Source organism: Triturus cristatus, chromosome 11 (assembly GCF_964204655.1).
Source record: "Triturus cristatus chromosome 11, aTriCri1.1, whole genome shotgun sequence".
NCBI classification, from domain to species: Eukaryota; Metazoa; Chordata; class Amphibia; order Caudata; family Salamandridae; genus Triturus; species Triturus cristatus.
Genome location: NC_140594.1, coordinates 172,574,552 through 172,588,394, shown reverse-complemented (window position 1 = coordinate 172,588,394; position 13,843 = coordinate 172,574,552). Strand labels below are relative to the sequence as shown.

The window sequence follows — 13,843 nt, the reverse complement described above, 5'->3', positions numbered from 1 at the left end:
ATCTCTGGAGGCATACAGGAGGAAGGGGGATTGAAATTGGAGGGGGGATGAAACCGTGGTGTAGTGGGCAAGGAGGTTTGTGGTTTGTCAGAAATTTCAGGCACCGCCGGCCTCCCAATCATTGTCCCGCATAGGCTCTACGGCCTCGTGTGCAAGGCCTCCCGCGGGCCACCGGGCATCCAGCAGGATCCGACCTCAGTGCGCCTCCACTGGTGTCAAGCCTGTCTCACCATCAGCAAAGTCACCTCAGTGGCAAAGAGCCTCCTGCAATCGCCAGCTCACCACTCCAGGGTCAGGGACAAAGACTCTAGCACAGCGCCGCGGTTGCTCACCGCCCGCCCGCTCGTCGGGACTCTCAGCGTGCTCTCAGGGCTGCCATCTTGGGTCCGGTATTCGGTGCCAGTTCCCGGCGCTTTGCCTCGTTTGCGTGCTGCCCACTCGCCTGAGCCTCCACAGATCTTCGTCTCAGGGGTAAGGCCAAGACCCCTCGCCGTCACGCAGCTGCAGTCAGAAGGACTTGCGTCGCTGTAGCCCTGGAAGATCTCCCCATTAGGTCGCGGTCGCCATCTTGAATGAGTACAAGCATAACAGAAACTTGCGTTTTGCTCTGTGTTACAGCCTCCTGGGCTGCCGGCGGCTCTTCCACTGGGGCAGCGGGTGTTCCGCCATAAAATAGGTGACCAGGGGCCCCCGCAGCATATCAGGATTACTTGCAAATAAGGGAGGCCAAGGAGGAGCTCCGAGGTCCGCTGCTCCCTACATCGGCATTAAGCCACGCCCCCTCATTCTCCTTGTTCGCCCTCTATAAAACCTTTTGAATAAATAAATAAATAAAAATCGTTTTCTTTTTTAACTTTTGAAGCTGCTCCTCTACCATAGTGAAGAAGCAGCCGCTGGCATCCAAGGGAAGTTAACAAAAAAAAAAGTCCCACACAAAAGTGAATGAACACAATAATTCAGCTATGGGAACTGATAAGAGCCCCCTTTTAAGATATATGAAATACAAGAGATTTCACAAGCACAGCGCAAGCGAAACCTAAAACAGTGTCCAAAGGATCCGTTAGCATTATGAGACTAAAGATCAGGACAAGCAGACATGGTTTGTGATGGAAAGCTGCAAGACCAGGATCTCCCACAGTAGCTACCTATATGGGTAGCCAAATATGTATTAGCAGACAGATGATATAGATTCCCCTCATGCCTAAAGATTGTCCTGCACTCTGATGTGAGAGTTAATGAAGGTCCCCCATGTTCCAAACTACATTGTCACCAGATTGTAAGATTTAGATGCGGTTCCCTCTGTCTGTTTATATAGGCCATAGTCACAAGAATGTTTAGACTAACATGCTGATGTAGAACTGGTAGAATACGAGTCCAAGCTCTTGGGACCGCAGACTGTTCCCTCTAATTGAAGATAACTGCCTCTAATTGGGAGTCTGTTGGTCTTCAAATGATAGATCATGTCCTCACCAGGGAAGGTGCACATTAAAACTGCCTAGATACTGGTTTTGAAGACACGCTGGGTAGCTCATTGACGGGATCCCCCATATTCTGGTGTATTTTTTTTAATGAGAACCTAAGGCAGTGATACTCAAAGTAGGGGGGGAGGCGCTTGTGGCCCTCTTCACCTTTACATGCAGCCCTCCTGGTGAACAGTAGCAGGAGCTGATGTTTAGTTGCTGAACACTACTATTCAGAAAAAAATGTTAATTAAACAGGCAAGCATTTATTAACCTGCAAATAAATGCTTGCCCGTTTATTTAACATGTTTTTAGACCTCCTTACACAATCCCTGACTCACCCAGACCCCCTACTGCCACCCTGCTGGCATCAGTGCCACCCTTGCTCACACCACAGACCATACTGTGGCCCCATGGCAAATGTTTGTGAGTACCTATGACCGAAGGTAAAATATCTCTTGGTATTTACTTACCCCTTTGATATGAAAGAGGAGACTGCTATCCCTCTTCAAGGTCTGAGGACGGTATTCAATTGAGCAGGAAGTCCCCGACCTGGGCTCGTCCCCTAAAGAGAGGATCCAGGTGAGAAGTTTGAGATAGGATTAGAGGAAATATCTGGAATACTAGCTCAATGCAACTTCCTGTTCCTGTAATACTCCCACTATGATGGTCCTTTTCTTTAACTTTTGTTCACAACCGACGCCGGCACCATTACAAGATGGCCGACTCATTTACGCACACACAGGACTGTCAGAGCTACTCGACCGTTTTCTCTTTCAATGACTGTAGTTTCTCTGTGGCCTGTTTGAAGGCTCGAAGCTTCCGCTGTAGCAGTGTGCCCGCGGTCTTGGTGTTTGTGTAGTGCAGGGATCGGACTCCACCTTTACTACTTGTCTGGCTGCTCTGGCTCGTGCCATGAATGTGATAGAACATGTGCGGGAGATGGCGGCGGCTGGACTGCACTCCAACGTACGCCTCCTCAGCAGTCTTTTGCTGACCATGAGTGGGAATAATCCGTAAGTGATACATACCGCAGGGGAGGAACCACAGGCGCAAAGGACGAGCTTTGGTGCTGAAAAGGGTTGTCAACCAGAGGGAAAGGTGCAGTAACAGGACTGCATGTCATGGGAGACACCCTGTTTGGAGTGCCCGGAGTGGGATACCTGTGGAACAGAGAGGATTACAATAGTTCCATTTATTTCCCTTTAGTGCCCCATTGTTTTCTGTTCTCGCTGTTTCGCTGTTCGTGAGGGCTGTTAGATAAGTCAATATGTTCCCCGGGATTACTGGAAAATTGTAATCCTATATCTATGTTTGCAGATTTTCCAACTCGCACGGTGGCACTGTGTGTCAAACAATTTCTACTCTCTTCAAACTGTCTTCTGGTGAAAATCTGCTGTTGGTTGATGAAACACAAAGTGAGCTGGAAACCTCGTGCAGAGTATGGATTTCCAGGTCTTGGTTGTGGGCTCTCTGCACAGCCAATGCCCATTCCAGAGTGTGAAATGTTGCAGGACATTAGCGGGCAGTTCAGAAGTTGTATTTGTTTTTAGGTTGTGCAAGGGTGGTGGTGGAGAGTAGATGTGCACCAGACTGTGCTCAGCAGAAAGCCCCGCCCCTCCTCGCACAATGAAAAGTACATTCTTGTCTTATTAGTTGAGTCTGGGCTCCTGAGTCTTGTCTCCTATCTCTTTGCCAGTTTTCCTCGTTGTGAACCTAGAATGACATACACAACAGTAACCTTAGATGTAAAGTGGAGAGAGAGAGAGATTTCAGAGACATAGATACCCACCTAGTGGTAGATTTTCAAATGTGATGCCATATAACCTGGATAAATTCCGACTTTCATGCTTGTCCAAATTGTGTGATCCTCAGCAAATATTTACTTTCATAGAGCTTCATTTTGTCATTATTATCACATATGAGCACACTTTCAAATACTTGAGTTCATGATGTACCTCTTATGTTTGATTTAAGGGATTATAATGTTGCTCTATCTATAATAAGAATCTAGGTCTCGTTTAGATTTTTGGTGATTACTGGCTTGCTTCATAGCATTATAGTTGGACGGTGAGTTATAAATGTTTCTAAAACCCATCACGATTAATAAATGTATGTCTATACAGTGACATTAACTAAGATGAAACTGTTCCACAAATTAAATACACTTTCTTTGAATTTTGAAGAGATTGTATAATGTTTACAGTTATGTTTGTTGAACAATATACATGGCAAACGTTTTCATGGCTTGGCTTGTGCATGGATTTTAGAGCCAAGCCAGATTCATGGCTCTGACTCAGCCCACCCTATTAATGTGCCTGCTTACCGTACCTCTCCTATTTGCGACTCAGACTCAGTCACTTGATAAATGATTTGTAAAAGGCAAGGACTCGAAACATGGAGCCCTGCCCACGTGCACCGATTGGGCAACTCTACCATCAGGTGTTTGTTAAGCGCGACTACTCACCCGCAAGGTTCTACTTGTAGCAGAGGCGAAGAAGAGTGGATGCAATGAAAATATATTTTAAATAACTCATCCCAGATGAGGTACTCTAGGGCGTTGTGTTGTATGTGACCGTAGTACTGAGTTCCCAGAGAGAACTACCAGGCCCAGGTAGCTTCAGTGGAGTGGTTACATTGTGACACCCCTCAAATGCATTTTTGGTTGGATAATTAGGTTGTGGGGTCCTGAGTCAGGTCCACTATGTCTGTGTAGGTTTTTCTCATTGTTTTTACTTGTTAATTTTTTGGATTGGGATCTTAAATATAAATAGTGACTGGTTTACCGAAACAGTAGTAAATCTTCACCCATAGAAGTAGTTGTTGAATGGGTGCAAATTTACAAAGTTTCGGAATTCACAATCATTGGCAGTAGTAGGCTTGAAAAGTTTTGCTTGTCTCAAGTTTCCAAGCAACTGGCAATCAAACCCCCAAAAGGTGATGTGATGAATGTTTGCAAAAAGTCTAACCTTTGATAATTGCTTGGTGTACCATTCCAATCCATCATTTGTTGCCTACTGTGACACTCTAGACAGAAGCCCACCTAAGGCAAATCAGTACTGACCGTGTTCCTCATGGAAATAGTCCACCCTGAATTTTGATAATCTCACCCCTCCACTCTGTAGCTCACTGCTTTTTTTTTTTTTAAGAAATTTGAGATTCCCCCACGCCCCTACCAGCGCACCTCCTAATGCTACTGACTAAGCTGGTTGGCCGGTCTGTGTTTGTGAGATATGGTTTTTGGAGTTCAATATTTGCCCACTTTTCTCCTGGATAGGGCACCAGCTGGCAAAGAGAAGGTTAAAGCAATCAGCTAAGTCTCACAGTTGGTGGACAGTCAGTTTTGCTGAAGATTCACTCAAAATTGTGGAGCAGATACAAAGCAGTAGTTTCAAACAAAAAGAGCGAGCATGTAGAATCTCACTAGATTCTTTAAGAAAGCCCTCACTCACCAACTTAGTTGGTGACATGCTCCATCATCGTGCCCCACCAGGAGAGGCCGAGTGCCTCCCCGGTGTGCTGCAATGCCAGAATTACTGCGGAGCTGGATTTGTAGTGACAGGTGATGGTGTGGTCAAGTGTTTTTTTTAAATGTCTGAATTGTGTCCAAAAAAAGATTTATTAAATGTCCAATCAGACACACTAAAAACAGAGTGTGGGAAACCGTGGCTGAATTAATTGTTCAGTTAGTTCCCATGGGGTGGGGTCGACATGTTTCTGCCCAAGTGGTGTAATTTACCAGGCATTCATCAGGACCAATAAGACTAAACCTCAACGGTATGGGCGCGCTAAGGCCCACCCTGACCTGAGGACGTGAAAGTGAAAAATCGTGAAATGGTGCAATCAAAATGTCGTGAGTGGTTGCTATTATTGCAGAGAAACCAGATTGCACGTTAGGTTTTGTCACGGATATCTGCGAGCTCCTCCTCGGGATGGCACTGATGCTAAGTAAGGCCCCCCTCCCATCCGTCCCCAGCCCGGAGTATGTATGAGACACGCGGACTAGGGGGACGGATGAGCGAGGGAAAACGGGACAGGAACAGCCGGGACAGAGAGACCTGGAAGAGAAGATGCACAGGGTGAGAAGAGGAACGAGGACCCCCACACCCTTCCCGATAGCTCTCGGATAGTGTAACGACCCTGGTACCTTCGCGCTGTAGATGGGGGGTCACCTCGACCAGAAGAAACTGGAAACGGAGCTGGCGCTACCACTTCCACGCTCGGAACTCCGTGAGCGGAGGAGCGCCAGTCAGGAAGGTTCTCTCCTCCTCACCCTTCACAAGGAGGGAGGAAGTGGAGCGAAAGCTCGGTTTCACTCGTCGGTCAAGCGGGGATTACGGACAGCAAGCAAAGTAAACAAAAGGGGTTGCGGGTGATCCCCGGCAGAGATGTTCGCGCTGCTACTCAAATACTCACGGTACTACCGTGAGTAGAGGAGCGCACTCTGAGGAGTTGGCAAGCCCGGAAATCCGTGGGCGTAGAGGAAGAGCAGGGAGTCCGTCGGGTTGCTGGCCGTTAGGAGAACGGCGGATGAGGATTCGGGAGAGAGGCGTCTGCAAGGGTTGCTGATAGAACCGGAGACACTCACCTCTCTGCGAAGGCGTCGGTGATGTCGCTCGGGCAAAGGAGGGCAACGGCTGCAGGGGCCGCTGTAAGCTCTGGAACGCTGCAGAGGACGGCGGGCTGGAAACCGCGTAGGCTGGCAGTCGGGGAGCCGATGATGAGTGTAGGAATCATAGGCAACGCCCCCGGGTAGTCGGCGGTCTTTTATTGGCCGAAAGGTGATTACGTGATCGGGTGGCCGCGTTGCCTCTGGGACCTGTAGTTCTTTCGGGCATTTCTGTGGCGGGGTCGGTGCGCTCGGATCGTGACAGCACATCCCCCTTTACCCCGTCACCGCCGCCCCCGGGCCCCCGGGCTTGGCCGGACATCGACGGTGAAAGGCTGCCACCAGGCGGTCGGCGTGCACCGCGGAGGCGGGCTCCCAAGAGTCTTCTTCGGGACCGTACCCCTTCCAGGACAAGAGGTACCATATCTTCCCCCTCAGCAGTTTGGAGTCCAGCACTCGGCGAACCACGTACTCCCGATCATGATTGATCCACACCGGAGCAGGAGCCCTCCGCGCTGGACAGCGCGAGGGCTTGAGGAGAGAGACGTGGAACACCGGGTGAATGTGCATGTGTGGTGGAAGGCGCAGTTGCACCGCTACGGGGTTTACGTGTTTAACCACCGGGTAGGGTCCTATGTATTTCGGATTGAAGACACTGGGTTTCCGAAATCGGAGGTTCTTAGTGGATAGCCACACTCTGTCCCCCTTGTGGTACACCGGCGGGGGTCTGCGGTGTTTATCCGCCTGCGCTTTGTATCGGGCCTTGGCTAACAGGAGATGCGACCGGGCCTTTTTCAGGGCCGAGCGTATGGAGTGAAGCCGGCTCTGGAGCTCAGGAAGGCAGATGTTGTCTCGCGGGAGAAAGAAGGGGATAAAGCGTGGATGGAACCCCGTGGCAAGAAAGAACGGAGACTGCTGGGTGGAGGAGTGTTGTGCGTTGTTGTATGCCACCTCAGCCACCCAAAGTAAGTCCACCCAGGTGTCTGCAGCTTGGTCAGCGTAGCATCGCAAGTACTGCTTGAGCGTCTGATTCAATCTCTCTGTTTGTCCGTCTGTCTGTGGGTGGAAGCTCGTAGAGAGGGAGGAGTGAATACCCAGCGCTTCACACCATACCTTCCAAAACCGTGCAGTAAACTGCGACCCTCTGTCGGAAACAATCCCCGTCGGTAATCCGTGAAGTCTCACCACGTGTTGCAAGAGGAGTTTCGCTAACGCTCCCGCTGTGGGCACCTGTTTGCAGGCTATAAAATGTCCCATCTTCGTCAGATAGTCGACGACTACAATTATGGCTGTGCACCCTTGATCTTTCGGCAGCCCCACCACAAAGTCTATGGATATGCGTTCCCAGGGGTTCAGAGGAGTGGGTAGAGGCATCAGAAGACCTTGGGACTTTTGGTGGTCGCTCTTCATCTGGGCGCAAACGGCACATTCCTTCACCCACAGCAACACGTCTGGTCGAACGGAGGGCCACCAGAATTGACGCATCACTTTCTCCAGCGTCTTGGTGCCTCCCGTATGACCAGCACACGGCAGGTCGTGACACCAGGAAAAGAGGAGTTTGCGGAGTTTGAGCGTAGGGATCAGGATCCGAGATCCGTTCATCGGGAGACCGTGGTGCAATCGCCATTCTCTATGTCCTTTTAACCATGTGGACCATGCACAGGTACGTATCCCTCGCTTCACTCCTTGCAGGAAGGATTCGGTGTGCGTGTTGCCGATGACCTGTTCCGGTGATAGGATGGGCTGATCTGGTGTTGCCAACGGGAGGTGCGAGAGGGTCTGTCTTGAAAGGGCATCGGCTTTCTTGTTTTGCGTCCCTGGTCGGTAGGTGACCACGAAGTGGAATTCCGCAAAAAAGAGCACCCATCGCTTCTGACTGGGAGAGAGGTGTCGGGCTGACCGCAGGAACTGGAGGTTGCGGTGGTCCGTGAACACCGTTACCTGATGTTGGGCCCCCAGTAGCCAATGGCGCCATTCCAGGAACGCGTCTTTGATGGCAAGCAATTCCTTCTCGGAGACGGTGTAATTACGTTCCGCTGGATTCAATTTCCTGGACATAAAGGCCACTGGGTGTAGTTGGCCCGTGTCGGGGTGGCGTTGGGAAAGAATGGCTCCCACTGCTTCATCGGATGCGTCTGCTTCCACTATGAACGGAAGATCTGGTTGCGCGTGGCGCAAGATGGGAGCGGTGGTGAAGGCGTGTTTGAGCTGGTCAAACGCTGTCTGGGCTTCTGGCGACCAGAGGAAGGGGATGCCTTTCCGTGTTAGTTTCGTAAGTGGTGTCACCATTTGTGAGAAGTGGTGTATAAAACGCCGATAAAAGTTTGAAAACCCAAGAAAGCTTTGGACCTCCTTCACTGTTTTCGGCGGGGGCCATCTGGTTACCGCCTGGACCTTGCGGTCAGTCATGACTTGTCCATCGGGGGTGAGCAGGACACCAAGGAACTCCACCGTGGTGACATGGAATTCGCATTTCGTAAGTTTACAAAACAGGTGGTGTTTTTCTAAGGCTTGCAATACCGATGTTACATGGCCCACGTGTTCTTCTTCCGAGGATGAAAAGATGAGGATGTCGTCTATGTACACCACTACATAGAGGTCCAGAAAATCCCTCAATACTTCGTTCAAAAAGAACTGGAAGGCGGCTGGGGCGTTGCAGAGCCCGAAGGGCATCACCAGATATTCGAACAGGCCGAATCTTGTTTTGAAAGCCGTCTTCCACTCATCCCCCTCTCGCATTCGCACCAGGTGGTATGCCCCCCTGAGGTCTAGCTTGGTGTATATGTGCGCTCCTCGCACCTGTTCCAACAATACCGGGATCAGTGGTAGCGGGTATTGATTTTTGATGGTCATGGCGTTGAGGGCGCGATAGTCTATGCAGCAGCGTAGTTCCCCATTGGCCTTCGGTATAAAGAAGAGGGGGGATGCTGCGGGCGATCTGGAAGGGCGAATGAACCCCAACCTAAGGTAGGTATCAAGATAGTCCCGGAGATGACAGGTTTCTGGACCCGTGAGAGCGTACACCCTGCTTCACGGAACAGCGGCTCCCGGGGTGAGAGCGATCCTACAGTCATAGCCGCGATGTGGAGGGAGAACCTCGGCTTTCTGTTTATCAAACACTCCTTTGTAGTGGTGGTAACATAGAGGGAGCTCCACGTCCTTCTCTGCAGCTGTAGCCACGTGGTGTGCCTGTGGTTCGTTAAGATCTGGAGCGGTCTCACGGCGTTGACACCGCGTGCGGCAGAAGAGGGAGCAGAAGGTTACCGAGTTGGTAGCCCACTGTATCTGGGGCTCGTGACGACGTAACCAAGGCAATCCAAGGATAAGATGGCATCGGGGCGCTTGGATGATGTTAAACGCGAGTCTCTCGCTATGGTCTTCTCCAATGGACACCTGTAAGGTGGGTGTGGTATACCGTATGGGGCCGGATTCCAGCTCCTTGCCGTCCACGGCGTAGACGAGTTCAGGGGTGTCTTTCGCCACCAGCGGTATCCCCAACCGGTGGGCTTCACGGTCATCCATGAAGCAGCCCGTTGCTCCAGAGTCAATCATGGCCCGTACTTGGTGAGTTTTGGGACCTATAGCGAGGAGCACGGTTAGGAAGAAATGGTCTGGCTCTATGGAGGTGTCGGCTTCCAGGGAAGGGATGTAATGACAGCTCGAAGGGGCCCTTCCTTGCTCCTTCAAGCGTTCAGGTTTCCCACCGGTCCGGTGTTGGTTACGGTGGCTGCTTGTCCCACCTGAGGCCGGCGGTTCTTTGGGCGGACGGGGCATTCCCTCAGGAAATGGCCTTTCTTGCCACAATACAAACAGAGACCCTGTGTGCGCCGGTGGTCTCTTTCACTGAGGGTCAAGGACGCTCTCACCGCTCCGATGTCCATGGGAACCGGTCTCGGGGAGGCTGGTTCCTGCAAGCGAGGGTGTTCCAAGGACATGGGTGTTTTCTCCTTGCGCTTGTTTTCCCCTTTTCTTTCTCTGAGCCGGTATTCCAATCGAGAGGCCAGTTCGATCATGGCCGAGCATGTGCTGGGCTGGGGGTCTATCTGTGCGATAACGTCCTTCAGGTCCTCGGTGAGTCCTCGATAGAAGATAGCGGCCTGCTTCTGTTCGGGCCAATCCGTTTCCGCCACTAATCGTCGGAAGCTATTGACGTACCCCAGAAAATCCGAACTCTGTTGGCGTAGATCAAGGAGGTCTCGATCCGCAGAGAAGGTATCCGCCCGACGGTCGAAGGTCTTCTCGAACTCCTGACGAAACGTGTCCCAGTCATACAGGAGTGCGTCGTCCCGGCGAACGATGGGGACAGCCCATTGCGCCGCTTCTCCCGTCAAGTAAGAAATCAGAAACGCCACTCTGGCCTGGTTCGTGAGGAACAGTTTGGGCTTGCAGTGGAAGTGCAAGAGCACCTGGGTCATGAAGACTTGGACTTTCTGGATATCTCCCTGGAATCTCTCCGGAGGGGCCAACGGAACGTGTGAAGGCATTTCCACCACTACTTGCGGGGTCGAGGACGGGAGTACAGGCCCAGCGTCAAACGGGTTTCGTTGAAGGCGGTCCAGGCGTGTATGCAAGGCTGCGGTTTCCGCTCGTGACGTTGCTAACTCCTGCTGGACTTGCGCTAAAGCAGCTAACACGTCGTCCAACGAGGCCATTGTAAGTGATCAGTGCTATCAAGAGGAGAGGTAATTTCGTGGGCCTATGATTCTGTCACGGATATCTGCGAGCTCCTCCTCGGGATGGCACTGATGCTAAGTAAGGCCCCCCTCCCATCCGTCCCCAGCCCGGAGTATGTATGAGACACGCGGACTAGGGGGACGGGTGAGCGAGGGAAAACGGGACAGGAACAGCCGGGACAGAGAGACCTGGAAGAGAAGATGCACAGGGTGAGAAGAGGAACGAGGACCCCCACACCCTTCCCGATAGCTCTCGGATAGTGTAACGACCCTGGTACCTTCGCGCTGTAGATGGGGGGTCACCTCGACCAGAAGAAACTGGAAACGGAGCTGGCGCTACCACTTCCACGCTCGGAACTCCGTGAGCGGAGGAGCGCCAGTCAGGAAGGTTCTCTCCTCCTCACCCTTCACAAGGAGGGAGGAAGTGGAGCGAAAGCTCGGTTTCACTCGTCGGTCAAGCGGGGATTACGGACAGCAAGCAAAGTAAAGAAAAGGGGTTGCGGGTGATCCCCGGCAGAGATGTTCGCGCTGCTACTCAAAAACTCACGGTACTACCGTGAGTAGAGGAGCGCACTCTGAGGAGTTGGCAAGCCCGGAAATCCGTGGGCGTAGAGGAAGAGCAGGGAGTCCGTCGGGTTGCTGGCCGTTAGGAGAACGGCGGATGAGGATTCGGGAGAGAGGCGTCTGCAAGGGTTGCTGATAGAACCGGAGACACTCACCTCTCTGCGAAGGCGTCGGTGATGTCGCTCGGGCAAAGGAGGGCAACGGCTGCAGGGGCCGCTGTAAGCTCTGGAACGCTGCAGAGGACGGCGGGCTGGAAACCGCGTAGGCTGGCAGTCGGGGAGCCGATGATGAGTGTAGGAATCATAGGCAACGCCCCCGGGTAGTCGGCGGTCTTTTATTGGCCGAAAGGTGATTACGTGATCGGGTGGCCGCGTTGCCTCTGGGACCTGTAGTTCTTTCGGGCATTTCTGTGGCGGGGTCGGTGCGCTCGGATCGTGACAGGTTTAAGGAGTTTTCACAGCATGGGTCTCGAGAGGGGGGTGGTGGCGAAAATGGCACACCGCCGGCATCACCCGCTTGTGCCTGTATGTTGCCCTCTTCTACCTGACCCAGGGTCCGGTAGAAGAGGGCAACATACAGGCTCCAAGCGGGTGCCTGGCGACGCCGGCGGTGTGCCATTTTCGCCACCACCCCCCCTCCCGATTGCACCATTTCACGATTTTTCACTTTCACGTCCTCAGGTCAGTGTGGGCCTTAGAGCGCCCATACCGCCGAGGTTTAGTCTTATTGGTCCTGATGAATGCCCGGTAAATTACACCACTTGGGCAGAAACATTTCGACCCCACCCCATGGGAACTAGCTGAACAATTAAATCATCCACTGTTTCCCACACTCTGTTTTTAGTGTGTCTGATTGGCCATTTAATAAATCCTTTTTTTGGACACAATCCAGACATTTTTAAAACACTTGATCACACCATTACCTTTACGTCCCTCGTCCTCGACCCAGTCATCACTAATGAGGTATTCCACAAGACAGGAAACAAAACAGGAAACGCTTTTTAGGCTCCACCCACCCTCCCGTCAGGGGCTATAAGAACCTAGCCAACCAAAAGCACATCCTGTTTTGTTTCCTGTCAGTGGACCTGACGGGGACGCTGGGGTAGGTGCCGTGTACTTACCTGCTTCTAGTTGCTGTTGTCCTGTGGTGTCCTCCTCTGCTGGGCTTTGGGGGCGCTGCTGGACCTCCGTGGGACTTCATTGAGTCGGGCTGCTGGGCTTCCTGGACTCTTCAGGTGCTTGGTTGCTGGTCCGGCTGGGCTGTGCCGGCTTCCTGTGGTGCCTGCTGCTGCTGCTCCTGTCGGGATTCTTTCCCGCTTTCCTTCGGTATTTGGGTTTGTGCTGTCTGGAGGGTGAGTCCTTGTATATGGCCTGGGTGCTCCGATGCGCTCGTTCTTTGCTGCCTGCGTCCTGGTTGGTGTCCGGGCGCTCCCTTTCTGTCTTGCGGGTGAACTGGGGTTCTCCGAGTACTCCGCTGCCCTCCTCAGTGTTTTGGCGCCATTTCTGTTGCCGGAGCGCCCGGTTTGGGGTCCGGCCGCTCCGTGTGCTTGGTGTTCGAGGCTCTCGCCTCTGCTGATCCAGGTGGGGCCTTTTGCTGTTGAGCGCCCGGTGTGGGGTCCGGGCGCTCCGTGCTCTGCCTGTCTTGGAGCACTCGGGTTGGGGACCGAGTGCTCCTTCTCTCTTCCAACAGTGGTCGCAGCGACCGGGTGGGCTCCGGATGCGCTGCTGGTCCAATTCTGCCTTCGGCGGCCGCGCGCTGCCTGGTTTTCAGTGGCCTGTCCTGGCCACGCCCCCTTTTGCCTTTGCTTCAGTTTCTGCTGAGGGGTGGGGGGGGGGGCGGGGTTTGTCTTGGTTCTGTTTCGTTTATAAAGGAGGTGGGTTGTCATTACTCTGCTCCTCTGCTGCCGTGGTGAAACGTCTGATTTTGGAGACTTTATCTGACATTAAGTCCTCCAAGAAGTCTGCTGGCGGGCGTTCTGGTGGGGGCGCGACCCTTTATTCTGACATTTCCTCTTCTGGGTCCTCTGATGACGCTTCCTTGGGTGCGGTGGATCTAAAGGGAAAATATATCTCCAGGGAACTGTTGCCGGATTTGCTGTCTCATGTATGTGAGAACATGGGGTTTCCGGATGACGCTGTGGCTGGTCCTTCCTCGGATGCTGTTCTGCCGCAGTTCCGGAAGCCTGTTGCGTCTTCGCTTCCTATTCATCCATTTGTGATGGATGTGCTGTTAAATGAGTGGAAGGACCCGGATCATATTATGTTGCCACGCTTCATGTCGAAACTCTACCCTTTGCAGGACATGGAGGAGTCCTTTCCTGAGTCTGTGCGGGTGGACTCCATTGTCGCTAGTTTGGTTGGTCGTCCTTCCATGGCAGATGATAACATTCTTCGCGATGGGGTGGATAGGAAGATTGACACTGCTTTGCGCAAATCCTATGCTGGTTCTCACCTTGCCATCCGTTCAGGTGTTTACGGTGCTTATGTGGCTCAATCGCTCTTGACTGACTTTAAGACTTTGTTCTCAACTATGCAGGA

The 13,843-nt window shown here is 52.4% G+C and overlaps 1 protein-coding gene across 2 annotated transcripts in view; it reads left to right on the top strand.

The window, feature by feature from the left end:
- The first annotated feature begins 2,246 nt into the window (after window positions 1-2,246).
- Window positions 2,247-13,843, top strand: part of ANAPC7 (anaphase promoting complex subunit 7) — a 216,532-nt gene continuing 204,935 nt past the window's right edge. The window contains exon 1 of one of the 2 annotated variants that reach the window (XM_085636462.1): window positions 2,247-2,476. In XM_085636462.1, the coding sequence (XP_085492588.1) occupies window positions 2,376-2,476 (101 nt within the window). In that variant the 5' untranslated portion in view covers window positions 2,247-2,375. The remainder of the gene's footprint in view (window positions 2,477-13,843) is intronic. The other variant, XM_085636461.1, reaches the window with a different exon arrangement.